Here is a 22,064-nt window from a genome sequence, read left to right on the forward strand (position 1 = left end):
AAGTAGCAGAACTACAAGCGCTGATAGAAAGCACTGAAATCGTTGCAGGAACAGAAAGTTGGCTAAAGCCGGAGATAAATCCTGCCGAAGTTCTTACAGAGGCGCAAACAGTGTTCATAAAGGATAGATTAAATAATGTAGGTGGTGGTGTGTTTGTGTCTGTTGGTAGTAGTTTATCTTGTAGTGAAGTTGAAATAGATAGTTCCTGCGAATTACTATGGGTAGCGGTTATACTCAACAGCCGTACGAAAATAATAAATGGCTCTTTCTACCGATCCCCCTACTCAGATGATATAATAGCTGAACGGTTCAAAGAAAACTTGAATCTCATTACAAATAAGTACCCCAATCATACAGTTATAATTGGTGGAAACTTCAATTTACCCTCGATTTGTTGGCGAAAAGCCGGCCGGAGTGGCCGAGCGGTTCTAGGCGCTTCAGTCTGGAACCGCGCGACCCCAACGGTCGCAGGTTAGAATCCTGCCTCGGGCATGGATGTGTGTGATGTCCTTAGGTTAGTTAGGTTTAAGTAGTTCTAAGTTCTAGGGGACTGATGACCTCAGATATTAAGTCCCATAGTGCTCAGAGCCATTTGAACCATTTGTTGCCGAAAATACATGTTCACAGCCAGTGGTAAACAGTAAACATCTTCCGAAATTCTACTAAATGCTTTTTCTGAGAATTACTTTGAACAATTAGTTCATGAGCCCACACGAATTGTAAATGGTTGGGAACACACACTTGACCTCTTGGCCACAAATAATCCTGATCTAATAGAGAGCGTCATGACGGATACAGGGATTAGTGAACACAAGGTCATTGTTGCGAGGCTCAAAACCACATCAACCAAAACCACTAAAAATAAACGCAAAAATATCTATTTAAAACAGCAGATAAAAATTCGCTTGATGCCTTCCTAAGGGAGAGTCTCCATTCCTTCCCAGCTAATTATGTAGTGTAGACCAGATATGGCTCAAATTCAAAGATACAATATCGACAGCAATAGATAAATTCATACCGCGTAAGTTAATAAGAGACGGGACTGATCCACTATGGTACACAAACCACGTCAGAACACTGTTGCAGAAGGAACGAAAAAGGCATGCCAAATTCAGAAGAACACAAAATCCCCAAGACTAAGTTTCACGGGAGCTCGAAATTTAGTGCGGACGTCAATGCGAGATGCTTTTAATAGTTTCCACAATGAAATATTGTCTCAAAATATGGTAGAAAACCCAAAGAGATTCTGGTCGTAAGTAAAGTACACCAGTAGCAAAAAACAGTCAATACCGTCACTGCGCGACGGCGATGGAAATATTACAGATGATAAATAAAAACTAAATACAGTTTTCCGTAATTCCTTCACGAAAGAAAACGAAGTAAACATTCCAGAATTCGAAACCAGAACAGCTATCAGCATGAGTGACATAAAAGTAGATATCTTAGTTGTTGCGAAACAACTAAAATCACTTGAGAAAGGCAAGTCTTCCGGTCTACCAATCAGGTTCCTTTCAGAGTTCGCAGACAGAGTAGCGCCTTTCTTAGCAATCATATACAACCGCTCACTTGACGAAAGGTCTGTTCCTAAAGAATGGAAAGTAGCACAGATCACACCAATATTCAAGAAAGGAAATAGGAGTAACCCATTGAATTACAGACCCATATCACTCACCTCAATTTGCAGTAGGATTTTGGAGCATATACTGTACTCATACATTATGAATACATAACCAACACGGATTCAGAAAATATCGTTCTCGTGCAACGCAACTAGCTCTTTATTCGCATGAAGTAATGAGTGCTGTCGACAAGAGATCTCAGATCGATTCCATGTTTCTAGATTTCAAAAATGGTTCAAATGGCTCTGAGCACTATGGAACTAAACTCTTGAGGTCATCAGTCCCCCAGAACTTTGAACTACTTAAACCTAACTAACGTAAGGACATTACACATATCCATGCCCGAGGCAGGATTCAAACCTGCGACCGTAGCGGTCACGCGGTTCCAGACTGAAGCGCCTTGAACCGCTCGGCCACTCTGGCCGGCATATTTCTAGATTTACAGAAGGCTTTTGATACCGTTCGTCACAAGCGACTATTTCGTGCATATGGAGTATCGTCTCAGTTGTGTGACTGGATTCGTGATTTCCTCTCAGAGAGGTCACAGTTCGTAGAGGTCACAGTTCGTAGTGATAGACGGTAAATCATCGAGTAGGACAGAAGTGATATTGGTGTTCCGCAAGGGTGGTGTCATAGGCCTTCTTCTGTTCTTGATTTACATAAATGAACTAGGTGATACTCTGAGCAGCCCCCTTATATTGTTTGCAGATGACGCTGTAATTTACTGTCTAGCACAATCATCAGACCATCAAGTCCAGTTACAAAATGATCTAGAGAGAATTTCTGTATGGTGCGAAAAGTGGCAATTGGCACTAAACAAATAAAAGTGCGAGGTCATCCATATGGATACTAAAAGAAATACGATACATTTCGGTTATTCGATGAATCTCACAAATCTAAGGGCTGTCAGTTCAACTAAATACCTAGGAATTACAATTACGAGCAACTTAAAATGTGAAAACCACATAGATAATATTGTGGAGAAGGCGAAACAAAGACTGCGCTTTGTTCGCAGAACACTTAGAAGATGCGACAAACCCACTAAAGAGACATCCTACATTACACTTGTCCGTCCTCTGCTGGAATATTGCTGCGCGGTGTGGGATCCTTGCCAGGTAGGATAGACGGAGGACATCGAAAAAGTGCAAAGAAGGGCAGCTCGTCTCATGTTATTGCGCAATAGGATTGAGAGTGTCACTGATGATACGCGAGTTGGAGTGGCAGTCACTGAAACAGAGGCGGTGTTCTTTGCAACGAGATCTATTTACGAAATTTGAATCACAAACTTTCTCTTGTTGTTCTTGTTGTGGTCTTCCGTCCTGACACTGGTTTGATGCAGCTGTCCATGCTACTCTATCCTGTGCAAGCTTCTTCATCTCCAAGTACGTACTGCAACCTACATCCTTCTGAATCTGCTTAGTGTATTCATCTCTTGGTGACCCTCTACGATTTTTACCCTCCACGCTGCCTTCCAATACTAAATTGGTGATCCCTTGATGCCTCAGAACTTGTCCTACCAATCGATCCCTTCTTCTAGTCAAGTTGTGCCACAAACTCCTCTTCTCCCCAATTCTATTCAATACCTCCTCGTTAGTTATGTAATCTACGCATCTAATCTTCAGCATTCTTCTGTAGCACCACTTTTCGAAAGCTTCTATTCTCTTCTTGTCCAAATTATTTATCGTCCATGTTTCACTTCCATACATGGCTACACTCCATACAAATACTTTCAGAAACGACTTCCTGACACTAAAATCAATACTCGATGTTAACAAATTTCTCTTCTTCAGAAACGCTTTTCTTGCCATTGCCAGTCTACATTTTATATCCTCTCTACTTCGACCATCATCAGTTATTTTGCTCCCCAAATAGCAAAACTCATTTACTACATTAAACGTATCATTTCTTAATCTAATTCCCGCAGCATCACCCGATTTTATTCAACTACATTCCTTTATCCTCGTTTTGCTTTTGTTGATGTTCATCTTATATCCTCCTTTCAAGACACAGTCCATTCCGTTCATCTGCTCTTCAAAGTCCTTTGCTTCTCTGCTAGAATTACTATATCATCGGCAAACCGCAAAGTTTTTATTTCTTCTCCATGGATTGTAATTCCCATTCCGAATTTTTCTTTTGTTTCCTTTACTGCTTGCTCAATATACAGATTGAATAACATCGGATAGAGGCTAAAACCCTGTCTCACTCCCTTCCCAACCACTGCTTCCTTTTCATGCCCTCGACTCTTATAACTGCCATCTGGTTTCTGTACAAATTGTAAATAGTCTTTCGCTGCCTGTATTTTACTCCTGCCACCTTCAGAATTTGAAAGAGAGTATTCCAGTCAAGACTGTCAAAAGCTTTCTCTGAGTCTAAAAATGCTAGAAACGTAGGTTGGGCTTTCCTTAATCTCTCTTCTAAAATAAGTCGTGGGGTCAGTATTGCCTCACGTGTTCCAATATTTCTACGGAATCCAAACTGATCTTCCCCGAGGTCGGCTTCTACCAGTTTTTCCGTTCGTCTGTAAAGAATTCGCGTTAGTATATTGCAGCCGTGGCTTATTAAACTGATAGTTAGATAATTTTCACATCTGTTACACCTGCTTTCTCTTCCGAATGCGAAAATATTTTGTTGACACTCACCTACGTAGAGAGAAATGATCATCATAATAAAATAAGAGAAATCAGAGCTCTAACGGATAGATTTAGGTGTTCCTTTCTCCCGCGCACCGTTCGAGTGTGGAATGGCAGAGAAGTAGGATGAAAATGGTTCGATGAACCCTCTGCCGGGAGCTTGAGTATGAATTTCAGAGTAATCATGTAGATGTAGATGTAGGTGCACTTTGTTATAAATTCAGTGTCATATAAAGTATTTTTTGTCGGATTTTTCTTAAAGATGGAGTGTTCTGTTGCAGTTCGGAGGCAATTTGTTACAGTTTGAAGTTTTTTCTTAGAGTTTGGGAGAATTTTTTGCAGTTTTGAAATGCGATGGAGGTGAGAATCGCGACACTCAGCGTCGAAATCACGCGGTTTCCTTGTAAGTGGCAGAAGGAAACATTCAGACACACTGTCGTTCAGAATCGGCACGAAAAAGCCTCAGTATGTTGCTTAAAGGCCGTCAATGAAGCCATCTCTTTTCTTGGGGGTTGTATTCCACAAATTTCGTGGTCGAAAACGACAGTTCACAGTGAGATGAGCAACAGGAAGACATTCTTCACAACCTTTGACACTGCTGACACCCTGGAACGTTTCAACCGTTCTCTAAAGACGTTGTGGGACTGCTTCCGTATCGAACGTGATCGCACTCATTTGGAGCGCCGCGTGGCAACAATTTTTGCTCCGAGTGCAGCCTGGATGCGCTAGGGACCATTCAAAACCATCCAACGAAATACGAAATTAATACGAAGCAGCTAAGGCTACTTATGCTTTTGCAGCGCTTCTACTTTGTGTCTTCCTGTGGCGTGATCGCGGGTGGATACGACATTCGCGCATGCTTGAATAAAACAGCATAGGATCCATCTAAGACCCTATAACGTCGCAGTATGGCTAACTAGCGGAGTAGCAGTATATATTGACGTTATATAAGAAATCTATTTGGGCTGCGCTGAAATCCCACCGAGTCTCGATCAAGTCAAGCAATTACGTGCTCCCCGGCGAATTTAAACACAGCTACACGTAGGGATATATCAGTTCCTATTCCGGTATTAATCATAGATTCATTACATGGACAACTCCAATATCTCCACTAAAGTTTTTCAGTTTACTAGAGCCTAATAGTTCGTAACAGAGCGATAATTTGTTAATGCGGCAAAGAGTACTTATGCACGCCGCGTTCGTTGGACAATCAGTGTCATCGTAGAATAATTATTTACTGAGTACACAATATTGAATGGATTGACAGAAGTTATTAAAGCTGGTTTATTGCACTATTTTCACATCCTAACATTGCCGTAAGGAAGTAGCTTTTCCTATCTGGGTGGAATTAAAGACGTATACTTCAGTCCAAGATATTACGCAAGTTCCAGGGTCCATTAACTGATTTTACGAAAGTTAATTCTTTTCTCATAATTCGGTTTCAGATGGTAGAGCACTTGCCCGCGAAAGGCAAAGGTCCCGAGTTCGAGTCTCGGTCGGGCACACAGTTTTAATCTGCCAGGAAGTTTCATATCAGCGCACACTCCGCTGCAGAGTGAAAATCTCATTCTGGAAATATCCCCCAGGCTGTGGCTAAGCCATGTCTCCGCAATATCCTTTCTTTCAGGAGTGCTAGTTCTGCAAGTTTCGCAGAAGAGCTTCTGTAAAGTTTGGAAGGTAGGAGACGAGATACTGGCAGAACTGAAGCTGTGAGACCGGGCGTGAGTCGTGCTTCGGTAGCTCAGATGGTAGAGCACTTGCCCGCGAAAGGCAAAGGTCCCGAGTTCGAGTCTCGGTCGGGCACACAGTTTTAATCTGCCAGGAAGTTTCATATCAGCGCACACTCCGCTGCAGAGTGAAAATCTCATTCTGGAAGTGCGTGAATCTTTGTGTAAGATGGCGAAATTCCTAATATGCGATAGTATGGGGATCCAAATACGCGACAGTGTCGCGTATTACGATACCTATCGCATATTCGGGGAACTTTCGGGGAACTCGTTCTCTCACGATTTGTTATATGTAATTTAAAGAAATGGCTCCGAGCTTTCCTTAAGAGACACCCAATTTTATCAATGAGAACTCCTCAGGGTCTTGCAGCAGGAAGAGTGAAAGCTTTCACTCCAGAAAATGTGGGGAGATTTTTTGATATTTACGAATCAACCATAATCCGCATCGAGTCTTCACTGTTGACAAAACTGGGGTGACGTCTGTGCAGCACAAACACAGCAAAATTATTGCTATGAAAGGGAAGAGACAGTTGCTGCCTTGACTTCAGCAGAAAGGGGAAATCTCATCACAGTTGTAACGTGTTTGAACGCAGCTGGCACTTACGTTCCACCACTAATCGTCTTCCCAAGGGAGAATATGAAGCAGGAATTGACGGACGGTGCACCTGCAGGATCAATATCAGCTTTTCATCCAAGTGGATGGATACAAAATCACATTTTTACTCAGTGGTTTGATCAATTTGTGAGTGATGTAAAGCTATCTTCAAATGACCCTGTCATTTTGATTCTTCATGGGCATTATTCCCACACAAAGAATCTCGATGTATTAGATAAAGCACGTGAAAACAATGTTCATATTGTATGTTTGCCACCCACTCAAGGCATAAAATGCAGCCACTTGACGTCGGATGTATGGGGCCTTTGAAAACCTACTATGCCCAAGAGATAGAAATGTGGTTGGCAAGTAACCCAGGTAGTGTTATCTCCCCATTATTAATAGCCAGGTTATTTGGGGCAGTTTACAACCGAGCAGCAACAAGGGAAGCATCTGTGAATGCCTTCAGAGAAATAGGTCTCATCCTATGAAACAGAAGCGTCTTTAGGGAACATGAATTTTCAGTTCATTGCTATGCTGACGCTCTTCAAGAAAGAGATGCCAAAACGAAATTGAAACTAATGATGGTGATGATCAAGCTGCCAGCCCTTCAGACATCAGACCACACCCACACATCGCAAAACCACATGGAGTTAGTCAAATAGGTGAAACATTGCGTTCGTGCTTTGCTGCGTTACTAACTTCAACTCCTTATGCAAAGCTATTGCAAGAATCTAAACAGGAGAAAACAGAGGCTGAAGCTAAGAAAGCAGCCAGACAGTTATTTGGGGAGAAGAGTGGAAAATCTTTCAAATCGTAGACCTAAAGCAGAAGAATCGTCTAGTGACTCGGCATCCGATGCCCATCTTGATGACAGTGTGGATTGAGACAGCAGTGATGCGATGACGCAGAGTGTCTGTTCTGTACTGGGCGCTTTTCTGAAGACAAACACGGGGACAAATGGGCGCAGTGCACGAAATGTTATCGCTGGGCTCATGAAGATTGCGGTGTCACAGAAGACAATTTTGTTTGCCCCGGATGTAGTAAATATAAACCTAAGTAGTGTAAAAATGAGTGAAGGACAACAAAAATGAATGCAACATGTAAAAATTGTATACTCATATGTCATTATTCTGTAATAAAATAATTAAAGCAAAATATTATTACTGTCTCATATTCGGAAACCTTGATCTCATTTCTATGAAATGCCTTGTTTGTGAAGATTTAATAACTACTCTGAAAGATTGCTTATTATTGCAAATACGATAATTGTATGATAAAATTAAATAATGCAAGATATTATTACCAGCATAAAAAATACAATTGCACTTAGTTTTAGGTCTTTCAAATGGGTTTACAAAAGTGTGTCTCATATTAGGCACCTTTCCTCTATAGTCATTTTCTTTTCAACGTCTTCCTGCATAATATACTGCTAGGAAAGACGCAACATCTCTACCGTTTTGGTAATTGCCAGTGTTCTTTTGTTTTTATCCCTGGTCATATTTTCGACAGTTGTAGGAACTCACAATGCAGTGATGTAAATTGTAACAGAAACTCTTTCTCGCAAAATTTTCACGGCGAAACATCAAGACGAGCAACATCCGCCATCTTGTCAAATTGACCGTCAACCAAAATTACTCTCATTGTCAGGCACGCCAAACACAATTTATATTTGACAAAACGTTAAATAAGCCGCATACTGCTATATATATATATATATATATATATATATATATATATATATATATATATATATATATATATATATGACAAAACTGGTGAAATTTGTCTATCTGTTTGATCGTTTAGCGGCTCCTTTAGCGGTAGCGACTCCCATTAACTGCCCTGAAGCAAACACTTGAGTGACTTCCGATCTGTAGCGAAGTATGACCAACTCGTATCGATGTTTCTACTCCGAGGTCTAGCAGCAAGCTGCCACTCTAGGACTATCACATCCCTAACGTTCAACAGTTTTCAAAGGGCATAACCTTACCATCTGATTGAGCAACTCAAATTCTTCTTTTCTACAGTCAAATGGTTAAAATGGCTCTAAGCGCTATGAGACTTAACATTTGAGGTCATGTCCTCTAGACTTAGAACTACGTAAACCTATCTAACCTAAGGACATCACACACATCCATGCCCGAGGCAGGAATCGAACCTGCGACCGTAGCAGTCGTGTGGTTCCAGACTGAAGCGCCTACAACCGCCCGGTCACAACAGCCGGCTTCTACAGTCAAATTCTTCAATAAAGACTCTAGTAGCTTTTGCGTAAACCCCACTTTCCTTACTCTAAAGGACACATACTTGCTTGAAGAGTTTATCCGTAAAAGCATTCCTTCGTTAAGACAAGTTGTGTTTCTCTCAGTACCTACAGACACCTGATGTCCAGCAGACGTCTCCTTTTGTCTGTGTTGACTTTGAAAATCTTTGTTGTTGTGTGAATATATGCATGCCAGCAGCTGGCTTACCCATGGAATGAGCGCGCATCCGTTCCTTCTCTTCAAAAAATGGTACTTCATAGCCTTGTGTAGTGGCATTCTCGGCCTATGATTTCGTACATCATATTCTGACTTGGCTGTAGGCGTCCCGCCTGTCCCATTTACTGTCTGACGTTGGCAGAGCGTCTTGACATATTCATTACAATCTCCATTTCTCACCCATTGGAATGAAAAAAAGATACATGTATTATGTTTCAGGGAGCCCCGTACTTGATGGAGAAGGAGCATACGACGCCACCACGTGTCGGCAACGACAGATACGAGGGCTACTCGATGGACCTGATCACACAGATCGCAGAGATTCTCAACTTCACGTTCGAGTTCAAGCTGGCGCCCGATGGGCAATACGGCAACAGAAACGAGAAGACAGGCACCTGGAACGGGCTCGTTGGCGAGCTGATCGCAGGGGTAACGAATGACTATATCATCATTATCATCATCCCCATTAGAGTGCTGTAACGCTCCATGTTTGACCGGTCACGGCCCGCCTGTTGACGGGGGGACCGAGTCGCTCGTGTCCGGCCCCACACGACTCGGCTCGGTCACGTACTCGCGCCATGTCTGATGTCCGGATTCCGGACACGCGGATAACCGAGCATGACCGGTCACCGCTGACGTCTCACCTCGCCTCGCCACGGCTAGCTGCTCTGTACTGCACAAATCCAACGCCTCTCTCTCTCTCTCTCTCTCTCTCTCTCTCTCTCTATTTCTGTCTGTCTGTCTGTCTCTCTCTCTCTCTCTCTCTCTTTTGATACAAAAGTAACGTTTCCAAGAACGGGTACGTTACACAGCTAAATTCATAGAGCACTTTCTTTTATAATATTTACTCCCATCTTCCTAACGTCCGGGAATTTTGTTGTAAATAAAACATTGATCAGAAGAGACCAATCTGTGTTAATGTAATGAGATGTAAGCGTCAAATAGTGCACCTGATTATGCGAATCAGTCTATATATCAGCTATCGCAGCACATGTTTTATTAATAACTTCCGCAATAACAGAAGCCATTACACTGTTTCGTATTGCATCAGCTTGTTCTTTGACATGTCTGCTTATAGTATAGGGATGTGGCATGACATCAGCCACGTTAACTTTTCCATAATGCGCACCTAGATGTATTAATTCTTGGCCTAGTTCTCTAAAACCTTCACCGCAAACAGCATTAAAAGGTCTCATATCTTTAGCACACATTGCAACACACTTTGCTTTAATACTATTTTTTATTACTGCCGGTATTCCTGAAGGAGCTGTATCTTTGTGAGGTTTCTTGCAACTGTGTTTCTTTAAAAGAGTAGTTCCCGATTGGAAACACAATAATGTGGAGCAGTTTATGCACGATACGTATCCAGTAGACGCACTGCTTTCGTCTACAACCACCAAAAATATGCTCCGTACTTGGCTTTTTAGACCTTCCCGTCTCTTCAAAGTGTAAACATTGATGTCAGTCTTACGTCTTACTGCACTGGTTTCCTCGCACTGCATGATTGCAGAGAGAGAGAGAGAGAGATACACCACAAATGAGAAGCCCGTACTGGCTGCAGTCTCACACGGATAATGACACGTGTAATGTGTTTGAAGTTGCGTGCTACGTATTCGGTCACGGCTTCTATGCTCGGTCACTAGAACTAGTGCGGGCAGCCTATCCACTTAGGGTGTGCTCGCCCCATCTCGTATTTTGTGCTCGCTTACTCGGTCATGCAGGACTCTAATCCCCATCATCATCTCCTGCACGTATTAGGCTTCACTTGTTACGCCTACATATAGCAATTAGTCCAAGTCCTTCCATTTGATCCTGGCTCTCCCTGCGTTTCTTCATCCTGTTACTTTGTATGTGTATGGTATATTTGGCAGTCTGTCATACTCCATCTTACTGATGTGCTCTTTCCATTTCCTTCTGTGTTCTTATATTTTCTTTATTTAGAGATTTTAATCCTAATTTTGCTCTCATTTCTGTATTTCACTTTCGATCTTGTGCGTTACGTTCTGACAGCACCGCCCTGGCCTCTGGTGGCTGCTACCGCCAAGCAGCAGCGCTTCTCAGTAGCTATTGGAGTACTGATTATTCTCCGTGTTCTACTGTCCATGTTAATACTCATCGACAAAACAAATATTGAACTAGACTAATTTTGGACCGTTCTATCGAATGAACACCTGAAATTCCGCTTTAAAACTCATTTTTCTTGTAACGGGAAACAAACCGACGCTTTTCGTCGAAAACGTGTGTCACATGAGAGACCTGACGAATAGTATTTGTGTGGGATGACTCCAGATGCACAATGAAAAACGAAATTGCAAGTCAGAGGAAACAAATAAGTATTGAGACGAACCGAAATGACACTTTTATTCAAAGAAAATAATTAAACTGAAGTCACGGTGATTCGAGAAATTCTCCTGGACATTACAAAAGGCAGGATATGGTTCTTAATAGCGTCTGTGACCACCACGTACTGCAATGCAGCTCTCCAGCAAACTCCCTTGTTGGCCACACAGGAGGCGTGGAGATGTTGTGGTAGGGCGTTCGAATCCATCACCAGCGCGACTGAAAACTACTGGATGGTCATTGGTGCTTATGACGTGCTGCATTACGCACAGCGCACGTGCTCGATGGAGTTTAAGTCGTGGGAATTTGTGGAATACTAGGAAAAGTCGTCAAAATTCGAATGAATTACCTAAAAACTGTAAATAACGTCATATACTCGTGTTGTTGCTGGGCGTGTATGGTGGTGCTTGTTGCTAAACATTTACAATCCCGTAATTATGTGTGTATTCTTGAAGCGTGGGAGCAGATCAGCAAAATAGCCCCAGGACTATGACAACGTCATACATTGCAAAAAATACCACTGGCAGCGGTGCTCGGCTGAAAACTGCGAAAACAAACCCCGGAACTGTGAACAGTGGCATACAACACAGAAAATATTCTGTTAGAAATTGCAAGAGAACGAAGTTGGAGATATCACCTGAATTTTCTGACGCTACTGTTGCTCAAGCGAGGTGCAGAGCCCAAATGGCAAGTCGAGTCTCAGATTCTCGGCAGTCTAAGATTGTGGTGTGTGGGCTGGTGGAGGAGGACCAGTAGGAGTACACTGCACTAGATGGGAGAGTAGGACGCCATTTTGGGAAATAAAATATGGTAATTAAGATTAGGCTAGAAGCAGCTGGACACAGGGGTAAATATGAGACACTCTGCAGCCAACTTGGGTCACAAATTATGGTTATTATATTGAAGTTACAGGTCATTTATTACATCCTAAATAAACAAAGCAAATGTCAAAATTTGCAGTTTGTTTGAATACTGGTTATTAAATTAGGATAGGGCAAGTGGCCGGTTTGTTTACATAAGAGAATCTTGCAACACTTTGTCCGGAACATACATTGCCTAACTACTAAGTCATGATTGTAAAATACTGACCCCAGTTATTTACAGAAGAATGGAGAAACAAACAGAAGCCGACCTCGGGAAAGATTAGTTTGGTTTCCGTAAAATATAGGAACACATTAGGCACTCTTAACCTATTTTAGAAGAAAGTTTAAAATAAGGAAAACCTACGTTCACAGCATTTTTAGATGTAAAGAAAGATTTTGACAGTGTTCACTGGAATACCCTCTTTGAAATACTGAAGATAGCAGACATAAAATTCAGGAGGTGAAAGGTTATTTACATATGGTAAAAAAAAAACGGACTGAAGTTACAAGAGTAGAAGTACATGAAAGAAAAACGGTAATTGAGACTGGGTTGTAGTCTAATCCCGATGTTATTCAGTCTCTACGGTAACCAAGCAGAGAACAAAACCAAGTTGAAATTTTAAAGGAAAATGAAGTTCAGGAAGAAGAACTAAAGACTTTCTGGTTTGTCGATAGCATTTTAATTCTCCCACAGACGACAGAGGACGTGAAACGGAAGTCGAACAGAACAACCAGCAGCTTCAAAAGAGAGTATAAAATGATGTGTCAACAAAAGTAAAACAATAGTAATTGAATCTAGTCGAATTCAATCAATCAATCGATGCTGAGGGAATTGGAGTAAGAAATGAGACGCTGAAAGTAGCAGATGAGTTTTGTTATTTGGGTAATAATATAAGTGACGATGGCTGAAGTAGTCAGGATATAAATTTCAGACTGGGAATTATAAAAAAAAGCACTTCTGAAAAAGGTGCATTTGTCAACATCGAATATAAATTTAAACTTCAGGAAATTTTTTGTGCAAGGTTTCTGAATGGAGTTTAGCCTTGCATGGAAATGAAACGTGGACAGTGAACACTTCAAATAAGACTGGAATAGAAGCTTTCGAAATGTGGTGCTACAGAAGAATGCCGCAGATTAAGTGGGTAGATCGAATAACTGGAGAAACGAAAGTTATGGTACAATTTGACTAAAAGAAGGTATCAGTTGATAGGACGTCAAGAAATCATCAGTCAGATACTGGAGGGAACTGTTAAGCGGGGGTCAGTTGATAGGACGTCAAGGAATCATCAGTCAGATAGTGGAGGGAACTGTTAAGGGGGGGGGGGGGGGGCTAAAATTAGAGAGGGAAACAAAGACTCGAACACCATAAGCATATTCAAATTGACGTTGACTGTAATAGTTTTGCAGAGACGAAGAGACTTACACAGGATAGACTAGTATGGAGAGCTGCATCAAAGTGGTCTTTGGACTAAAGCTCACAACAACTAACACATAATTTTTATATATACATAAACGAAGAATTATTTATAAATAAAATTTCACATTTAGGAAACTACCAGATTAACATATGACATTTTCTTTTTACCATTTAATTCTGAAGTTGAGAGTCACTTCTTGTGCACGGCATTGTATCATAGACCTTACGCGAAACTAAATATAGATAAACAATGCAAGTACAAATACAACGTATATTATCCGTCAGCTTACGCTATCATTCTGATAAACTGGTAACTGATACATTGGTAACTGATACATAACAGTCACGATCGGTACTTCATACGTAACATTTTTAGCACCCATTATAGACAATTCTGATGATTTAAATGTACAGCCGCATGGGCTATTACCGAACAATTGTTATCATTTACAGACACCTGGTAGCACACGGATACTACGCAAATTTCGCCCCGACAAGCTGACTGATACACGTCATCACAGCCGGTACGGTGTAAGTTAATGTATGCTCCTCTCAGGTATTTTAAAGTCAACACCGGCACATTAAAGTTACTTTCACGTAAGACGCTAAATGAAGAATAACTCTGCGAAATTTTCGTGTACTCACTCTTTCATTCGATTTGCTTCTGTTCCAGAGGGCAGATCTGGCCATCTGTGACCTGACCATTACGGAGGAGCGGCAATCAGCCGTTGATTTCACCATGCCCTTCATGAACCTAGGTGAGTACTCGTACTATTTACCAGCCATGCTGTAACTTTTATGCCTTTACTCCCCCAGTGTAACTTTTCAACCTTAATATTCCTCTAGTGTAACTCTTGAACTGCGTTATCCAGTGTTACATGCTTGTGCTAACTTTTCAATGCAGAGTTTTTAGTTTTACGTCTCAGTGATACTTTTAGTCTTTAACCTGACTGCGTACAAGATGTAACTTTATGCTGACTAGTGCCTGTATGTAACCATTAGTTGTAATACCTATGAAGCGACTATGTTTAAGGTAAGTACGTGCATAATTGCATTTATTATGTGTAATCGTTATGAACAGTACCCATCTGACCTGCCGCATATGAATAACCATATTGCTCTATCACCTTATACATAACCTCAGTATTTAAATCTTCAACAAAAACACTCACACAGTCATTAAAGTACTTAAAGTGAAAAACAAATTAAAAAGAACATACTTAAATTCGTAATCAAAAGAATATAACTAAAGACACTACAAATTAAAAAGAACATACTTAAAAAGAACATGCTTAAAGAATTTAACTAAAGGCCCTACCTGATTTTAGTGCGACGGGGCTCTTGTTGTAACTAGGAGCCCTGCGCCGCAGGCAGCCCACTCTTTAAAGAGAGTTAGGTTATATGGAACATACGTCAGTATACTAATATAAGCATATGGAAGATATATATCAGCATAAGTACACTTATTTAATACACACCATATATAAAGAAACAGAGGGGGTACACCCTCCACATTGCTGTGCCCCCCCCCCCCGCCCCCCTATTGCTGATGTCCGTGTTTTGCTGGTGAATCAGTTCGCGGATGGCTGGATAAGCTGTCGGCAGTAGACATGAATTTACAACACACACAAAAAAAATGAAAAGAGAAATTATGAACACATCATAAGGTATAAATACGAAGAGGCACTGTCCATCTTTGTCAGAGCCGTAAATTTGGTGACAATGGATAGATCCCGACGTGGAGCACTGCCTCTCGTCACGAAATGAGTCTTCGCGAAGCTCCTAACGATGTGAGATCGTCCTTGTTAATTCTTCGTCTGAACGAGAAGACTAATGTGCGTCAATAACTTTATCGGCCCCAACTCGCCTTGCTGTTCAACTGCTGAGTCTTTACCAGTTTCATATGTCTTATGACCATTCTCTTGCAATGCCTTCTGCCGCTAGATCGACAAGTCATTGTTATTATTTACAAGTTTTTTCTCCCTCGTGGGATCAGGAGATCATGTCATATACAAGAATAGCTAATAAGTCTAAATTTACAAGAGTAATTGTAGTTCATTGAAGCCGTCCTAACGAAATCTGTATGTAGCAAACTGTATGGGAACTATCCATGTTTTCATACAACTAAGGGCGACAATGTCTAGATTTAGCTGATAGCGACTTTCTTCTTGGATCAAAACGTTCTTATTTTTCAAAGTAGTTCTCTTTTTGATCAGTGTCCTCTGCCAGAAGTTTTTCCAATGAGTGGTTACTGTCTTGGAAGTGTGATTCGCCAAAATCTGCGAAGTTCCCATGTAGAGATGGCATAACCCCTCTATCGGTCTAATAACACTTTCCAGTTACAAATTTCTGATACGTGAGAACAGGTTGAATTCAGGTGATGTCAGATCTGGTGAAAATGATGGATGTTTCCACAATTCGTAATATAAATCCCTCCATCTTCCTATAGCCAAAGTAACATTGTCCTGTGATTATTGTACAATTCTAGTGGTGCTAGTGGCGTAAAATCACACGGTTCGATGCACATCGTTGAACATGGGCTCTATAGCAGACGACTCCTAAGGGTTCCCTCGTTGACCCAACGACATCGTCAATTACGATTTCAGTGGAGACGGGTTCATCGAGATGGACTGTAGATCGGTGGAAACACGTCGTCTGGTCGAATAAATCACATTTCTTACTACACCAGTTCGACGCTCATGTGTCGATACATAATAATCCGGGTGAATATTTTCTCGAAACCTGCACTGCGTTACCGACACAGGCCGTGTGAATCCATCTCCGACGGCAATGTCTTTTTCCAGCAGGATAACTTTTCGTATCACAAGACCATAATTGTGTTACAGCCGTTTGCGAATCATGATAGTGAACTCATGTTGGTGTCTTGGCCACCGGATTCGCCTGGTCTGAAACCGATGGAACACATCTGAGGCGATATCGAGCGCCACCTCCGCATCCACACGTCACCGGCCCTTAATTTATGCGAACTGCCTGACCTGTGTGTAGACATCTTGTGCCACATCCCTCCGGAAACAAATTTTTATGACTGCACAGATCCCAGTTTTTACAGTTTCATTAAAGACACTAAACCATATAAACTAATCTAATCTGCTGATCACGTTGACACTTGACGTGTGCTATTGTGATGCAAGTACCTGCAAAGGCGAAACAAATATCTATGATTCCAACACCACCTCTGCGCCATTCCGACCGTTTGCACCTTGTCCTGATACCATGGATATCTTCCACGTATCTGTTGTCTCGTGATATGCTCACAGTCCATCCCCTGTAATACTACGATTCTGATTGAAATCGTATCGAGTCACTGTCTCTTCCTAATGACTTTATGAGGTTTTTTGAGTTTCCTTATCACCCAGCGTGGGAAAGTCTTTCGCAACCGAACTATTCGCAAATGATTAAGTGCACACTGCCTGATATTTGCAAGGCATTAGTAATATCAGTTTCGAATATTACGATGATCCTTAACCAACCCTTCAGTATAACATACATTTCTATCTCTGATGGATGTATTCTGAGCAGCTGCAAGTTTAGCCTGATATCCATTTGCCTCGTTTTCAAAGAAAGCATTCCAAATTCTGTATCTCGAAGTCCTCCAGGTCCCGGCTTCTTTACTTTTACTAAGATAAGACAAATATCTAGGAAAACTGATTAGGTTTAGATGAAAAATACGAATTATTTCATCCACAACGCGAGATTAAAAATTCAAAGGGATCGAACATGCTAGTCATTTAGTAACGTATTTTTTCCGTGTTACTCCTGAAGATATCAAGCAGCAGACAAAAGTCAAATTTCTTGATTTTTCATATGATTTCTATAACGCAGACCACAAAATTCGTCTCACAGAATTTTAACATTGCAGTACTGTACTTCTGAAGTGACTGAATGGCGAAGTGTAAATGAAATCGTATGACACATAATAATTCTTAAACATACTCGGAATACTTTTCCCTCAAAACATAAAATCTTCTTCAGGTAAATAACTTTTTTTAAAAAAAACTTAAGGTTAATATTTACATACACAATGTTCTCTTTCCCTCACCAAGTCAAATAATTTTTTACGAAGACTATTCAGACTTAATATAAAAGATGTATTTCATTGTAGCAAATACAAGTGCGAGAATTTAGCGTCTGTTCGCCCAATGAAATGAGGTAGTGATAGTAATGATGAGTGGCCTGTAAACTGCTGTGAGAGAGTTCCACTCAGTTTCAAAAGCTTCTTTATCTCGCCCGTGTTTCTACTGTACTGTGCTACTCTACTGGAACGAAACAAATTGAGTTCGTTATGAAAATTAAAACTACGTTATATTATTAAGTTTACGTAGATGCATAGATGTGAATGTATGCAAATGCATACACCTTTCTGCAGTAATATACATAAGGAATAAATCTGTGGTTAGTTCTCCATCTGTTGCAGGTGAAATAGATACACAGCAATAAATAATGAAGATTTAGATAAAAATTTGTACATAGATACGGAGGAACACTAAACGCTTCGAAACAGAATCGTGTTATTACTTTAAGGAACACCTGACAACACGTTCAGATTTGAAAATCAGGAGTTCTTTCTCCATTAACAGTTAAAGTTTTCTTGTGATCGCTCGTAATGAATTTCAGTTTACAGTATCAAGTCACAATTTTTATGTTCCAGGTATTAGCATCTTGTACAGTAAGTCCGAGAAAGCGGATCCGAACCTTTTTTCTTTCCTGGATCCATTCACCGTTGACGTTTGGATTTACATGGCTACGGCATATCTTGGAGTATCTTTAACTTTCTTCGCACTGGCAAGGTTAGTAAGCCCTTCAGCACTGTCGTACTACTTCGGCATAGAGATTTCAGACCGATTTGATGAAACAGATTTCTTTTCTGTTCATCATTGTCTAGTAAACTCACTGCCGGTGGTATATTAAATTTTAAAATTTGGTTAAAATTTCGGAAAATGCGGCAATGATTTGACAAACTATCCCCGGTGACTTCACTCCGAACACATCTAGACCTGCTCCAGTTGTGCAACAAGTACAACGAAGCTATTTCCTCAGTTTCCTTTCTTTGTTCGAGGGCGTCCTGGAAAGTAATGCCTCCGAATTTTTTACGTGAAATCCCTTAAAGTTTCTTTTTTAACAAAGCAAACGTTGTTAACATCCTATATCTTTATTCTTTATGTCTGCATATTTATTTCTCGACATAGGCACCCTGATGACGAACACATTACTCTCAACGAGAGACTAGTTTTTTTTACACCGCCACAATGGAGAATCTGACTTTGCTGACGTAGTCGCAACCTCACCTCTGCCTGCACCGCTTCATCACTATCAAAGTGAAGTCCTCGAAGGTGGTCTTTAAGTTTTGGAAAAAGATGAATATCGATGGACCCAAGTAGGATCTGTATGGAGGATGATCGATGACAGTGAAACCAAAGTGTCGGGTTGTTACAGACGTCGCAGCACTCGTGTGTGGTTTGGAATTGTCACGCTGAAGGAGCGGGTTCACCATGTGTGGACGAACTCTACGAATTCGAAACTCGACTACAGCACGCTGTTTCTCACGCACGGACATAGTTACGTTATACATCGCCACATTACACACTGAAATTCAGAGCCATCTCGCGGAACAGACGTCTCCAAATATGTAATCATGAAGAATAAAGATGAACAATGTTAATAACGTTTGTTCTATTTAAATCGCTTTTTCACTTAAAAATTACGGAGACATTACTTTTCAGAACGCTCTCCTGTTTCTCCCTGAGCACTTCATATATCATTTACATCCTAATTTTTCATCGCTCTTCTTTATGTCCTTTATCTTCAACTGCAAATGTTTCTTTCGAAACGTTTTCCCTTTTCTGATAAATACATTGCTTGTCCTGTTTCCTGCATTTACTCATGCTTATCATCATTTGCAGTTAAAATCGACTGTATTAACACGACACTAAATAAACATTACGTTCCACCCCATTCCAATCATGTGTTTTTGTCACTTTCTCCTTATTTTTTCATTGTACTAAATTCACATCATTGTTTCATTTTTGCTCGAGACTGCAAATGTAAATTTCAGCAAATAGTCCAATAAGACTGCCGCTCATTTATTCAACCTTAATTGTCAGTTTCACCGTTTAATCAAAGGTTTATTTTATTTGTGATTCTGTATTTCACACGAGGTCTGTAACTTAATGTCTTTGTTCCTTTACCGTCTTTGGAATTAATTGTTAAAAACCGTTCAACAGCCAAGATCGCATTTTTTTTTTTTTTTTTTTTTTTGTAAGTTAAGACAACCAGTTTCAACATGCCATGCTGTCGTTTTCAGGTCTTAAAATATTTTATTCTAAAAGATGTTCACTTTACGCTGGCCTCACGCACAATATGTCAAGTAGATAAAAATAGCACATTATAACAGATTTGTCGTCGCTAAAATATTTAAAAACACAAAGCATCTTGTGTAATCGGATGTGTATATATATATATATATATATATATATATATATATATATATATATATATATATATATATATATATATATAGATTATGTTTTTATATATTGTACCGATGACAAACCTTTAATAATGTGCTATTTTTATCAACTTGACATCTTGAGCGTGACGCCAACAAAAGGTTTGAGGACCTAAAGATGACAGCATAGTCTGTTGAAACTGGTTGTCTTAAATAAACAAACTGTTTTACGCGGTCTTGGTTGTTGAATGGTTTCTAACAATTAAACAGATCGCCCTTCAGTTCTCTCAAAATGAGAAAATTCAATTTGGAATTAATGTTCTTGCTTTCGTTACCAACGTGAAGGTGGGCTACGTTTTGTGAATATTGATCGTACTGTGTGCTACCCTAAAACATTGAATGGTGAATATTAAATCGATGATTGTTGAATTGTGCACCACATAAGCAGTGCACACGCAACATATTGATGTTTATACTTGTGTCAGGTTGTTATATTCAAGTTATGATACTTATACGAGGGTAAATCAATTATTATCCGCAAAGTAGTTATAAAATTTCATTGTAATCAAATAGGACATCATTTTTCGACATAGTCTTCTTGCGTTTCAACGCACTTCACCCACCATTGTACAAGCTTCCTGATGCCCTCATAAAAGAAGGTTCTCTGTTGAGCTGCGAGCCAGGAATCCACCGCTTCTTTCACTGCTTCGTTCGAGGCAAATCGACGGACCCTTAATGTCTGTTTGAGCGGACCAAACAAGTTATACTCAGAAGGGGGAAGATCGGGACTATATTGAGGATGATCCGGCACTTCGAATTTGAATTTCTGGAGCGTTTCAGCAGTGTGGGCAGCAGTATGCGGACGGGCATTGTCGAGCAACAACACAACACCTTTTGACAGCAACCTCGGCGTTTGCTTCGAACTGTAGGCTTTAGCCTGGCAGTAAGCTTCCCACTGTAACATACACTGTTTATTGTTGTGCCCCTTTCCCCATTATGTTCCACTACTGGACCTTGTGCGTCCCAAAATACCGTAAGTATCAGTTTTCCTGCAGACAGTTGGGTCTTGAACTCTGCCGTTTACTCTCCGACTCGTAATGAATACATGTTTCGTCACCATTAATGATCCTGTCTGAGAAGTTGGCCCCTTCGTTACCATAACGATCCAAATGTTTTTTGCAGATGTCCAAGCGCGTTTGTTTATGCAACTGTGTGAGTTGTTTTGGGACCCATCTTGCACAAACTTTATGAAGCCCAAGTCTGTTGTGGATGATTTCGTAGGCAAAACCGTGACTAATTTTCAGACGATGTTCCACTTCGTCAACAGTTAATCGTCTGTCTAAAAGAATCATTTCACGTGAACGCTCAATGGTTTCTTCATTTGTGGCGGTAAACGGTCGTCCGGCTCCTTCATCGTGCGTAACACTTATGCGACCATTTCGGAATTTTTAAATCCATTCTTAAACACTCCGTTGTTGCAAAACACTGTCCTCAGACTGTACCGAAAGTCTCTAATGAATTTCGGCCCCTGATACGCCTGCCAACCACAAAAGACGGATCACTGAACATTGCTCTTCTTTGGTGGAAATAGACAGCGGAACAACCATGATTAACAGCACATCTGCGTTCAAATAGTTCAAATGGCTCTGAGCACTATGGGACTTAACTTCTGAGGTCATCAGCCCCCTAGAACTTAGAACTACTTAAACCTAACTAACCTAAGGACATCACACACATCCATGCCCGAGGCAGGATTCGAGCCTGCGACCGTAGCGGCCGCGCGGTTCCAGACTGTAGCGCCTAGAACCGCTCGACCACTCCGGCCGGCAGCACATCTGCGTAACGAAACTAACATAGCAGCTAAAAAATTGCAAAGATATAACAACAAATAAACAAAGCATGCGTTATCAACGTAAAACGACAGTAA

At 40.8% G+C, this 22,064-nt stretch overlaps 1 protein-coding gene across 1 annotated transcript in view; it reads left to right on the plus strand.

The window, feature by feature from the left end:
- The window catches only part of LOC126162133 (glutamate receptor ionotropic, kainate 2-like), a 179,665-nt gene that overhangs the window by 100,808 nt on the left and 56,793 nt on the right, over positions 1–22,064 (plus strand). The window contains exons 8-10 of the mRNA XM_049918427.1: positions 9,271–9,480; positions 14,345–14,429; positions 18,341–18,479. Coding sequence (XP_049774384.1) covers positions 9,271–9,480; positions 14,345–14,429; positions 18,341–18,479 — 434 coding nt within the window. The remainder of the gene's footprint in view (positions 1–9,270; positions 9,481–14,344; positions 14,430–18,340; positions 18,480–22,064) is intronic.

Source organism: Schistocerca cancellata, chromosome 2 (assembly GCF_023864275.1).
Source record: "Schistocerca cancellata isolate TAMUIC-IGC-003103 chromosome 2, iqSchCanc2.1, whole genome shotgun sequence".
Taxonomy (NCBI): domain Eukaryota; kingdom Metazoa; phylum Arthropoda; class Insecta; order Orthoptera; family Acrididae; genus Schistocerca; species Schistocerca cancellata.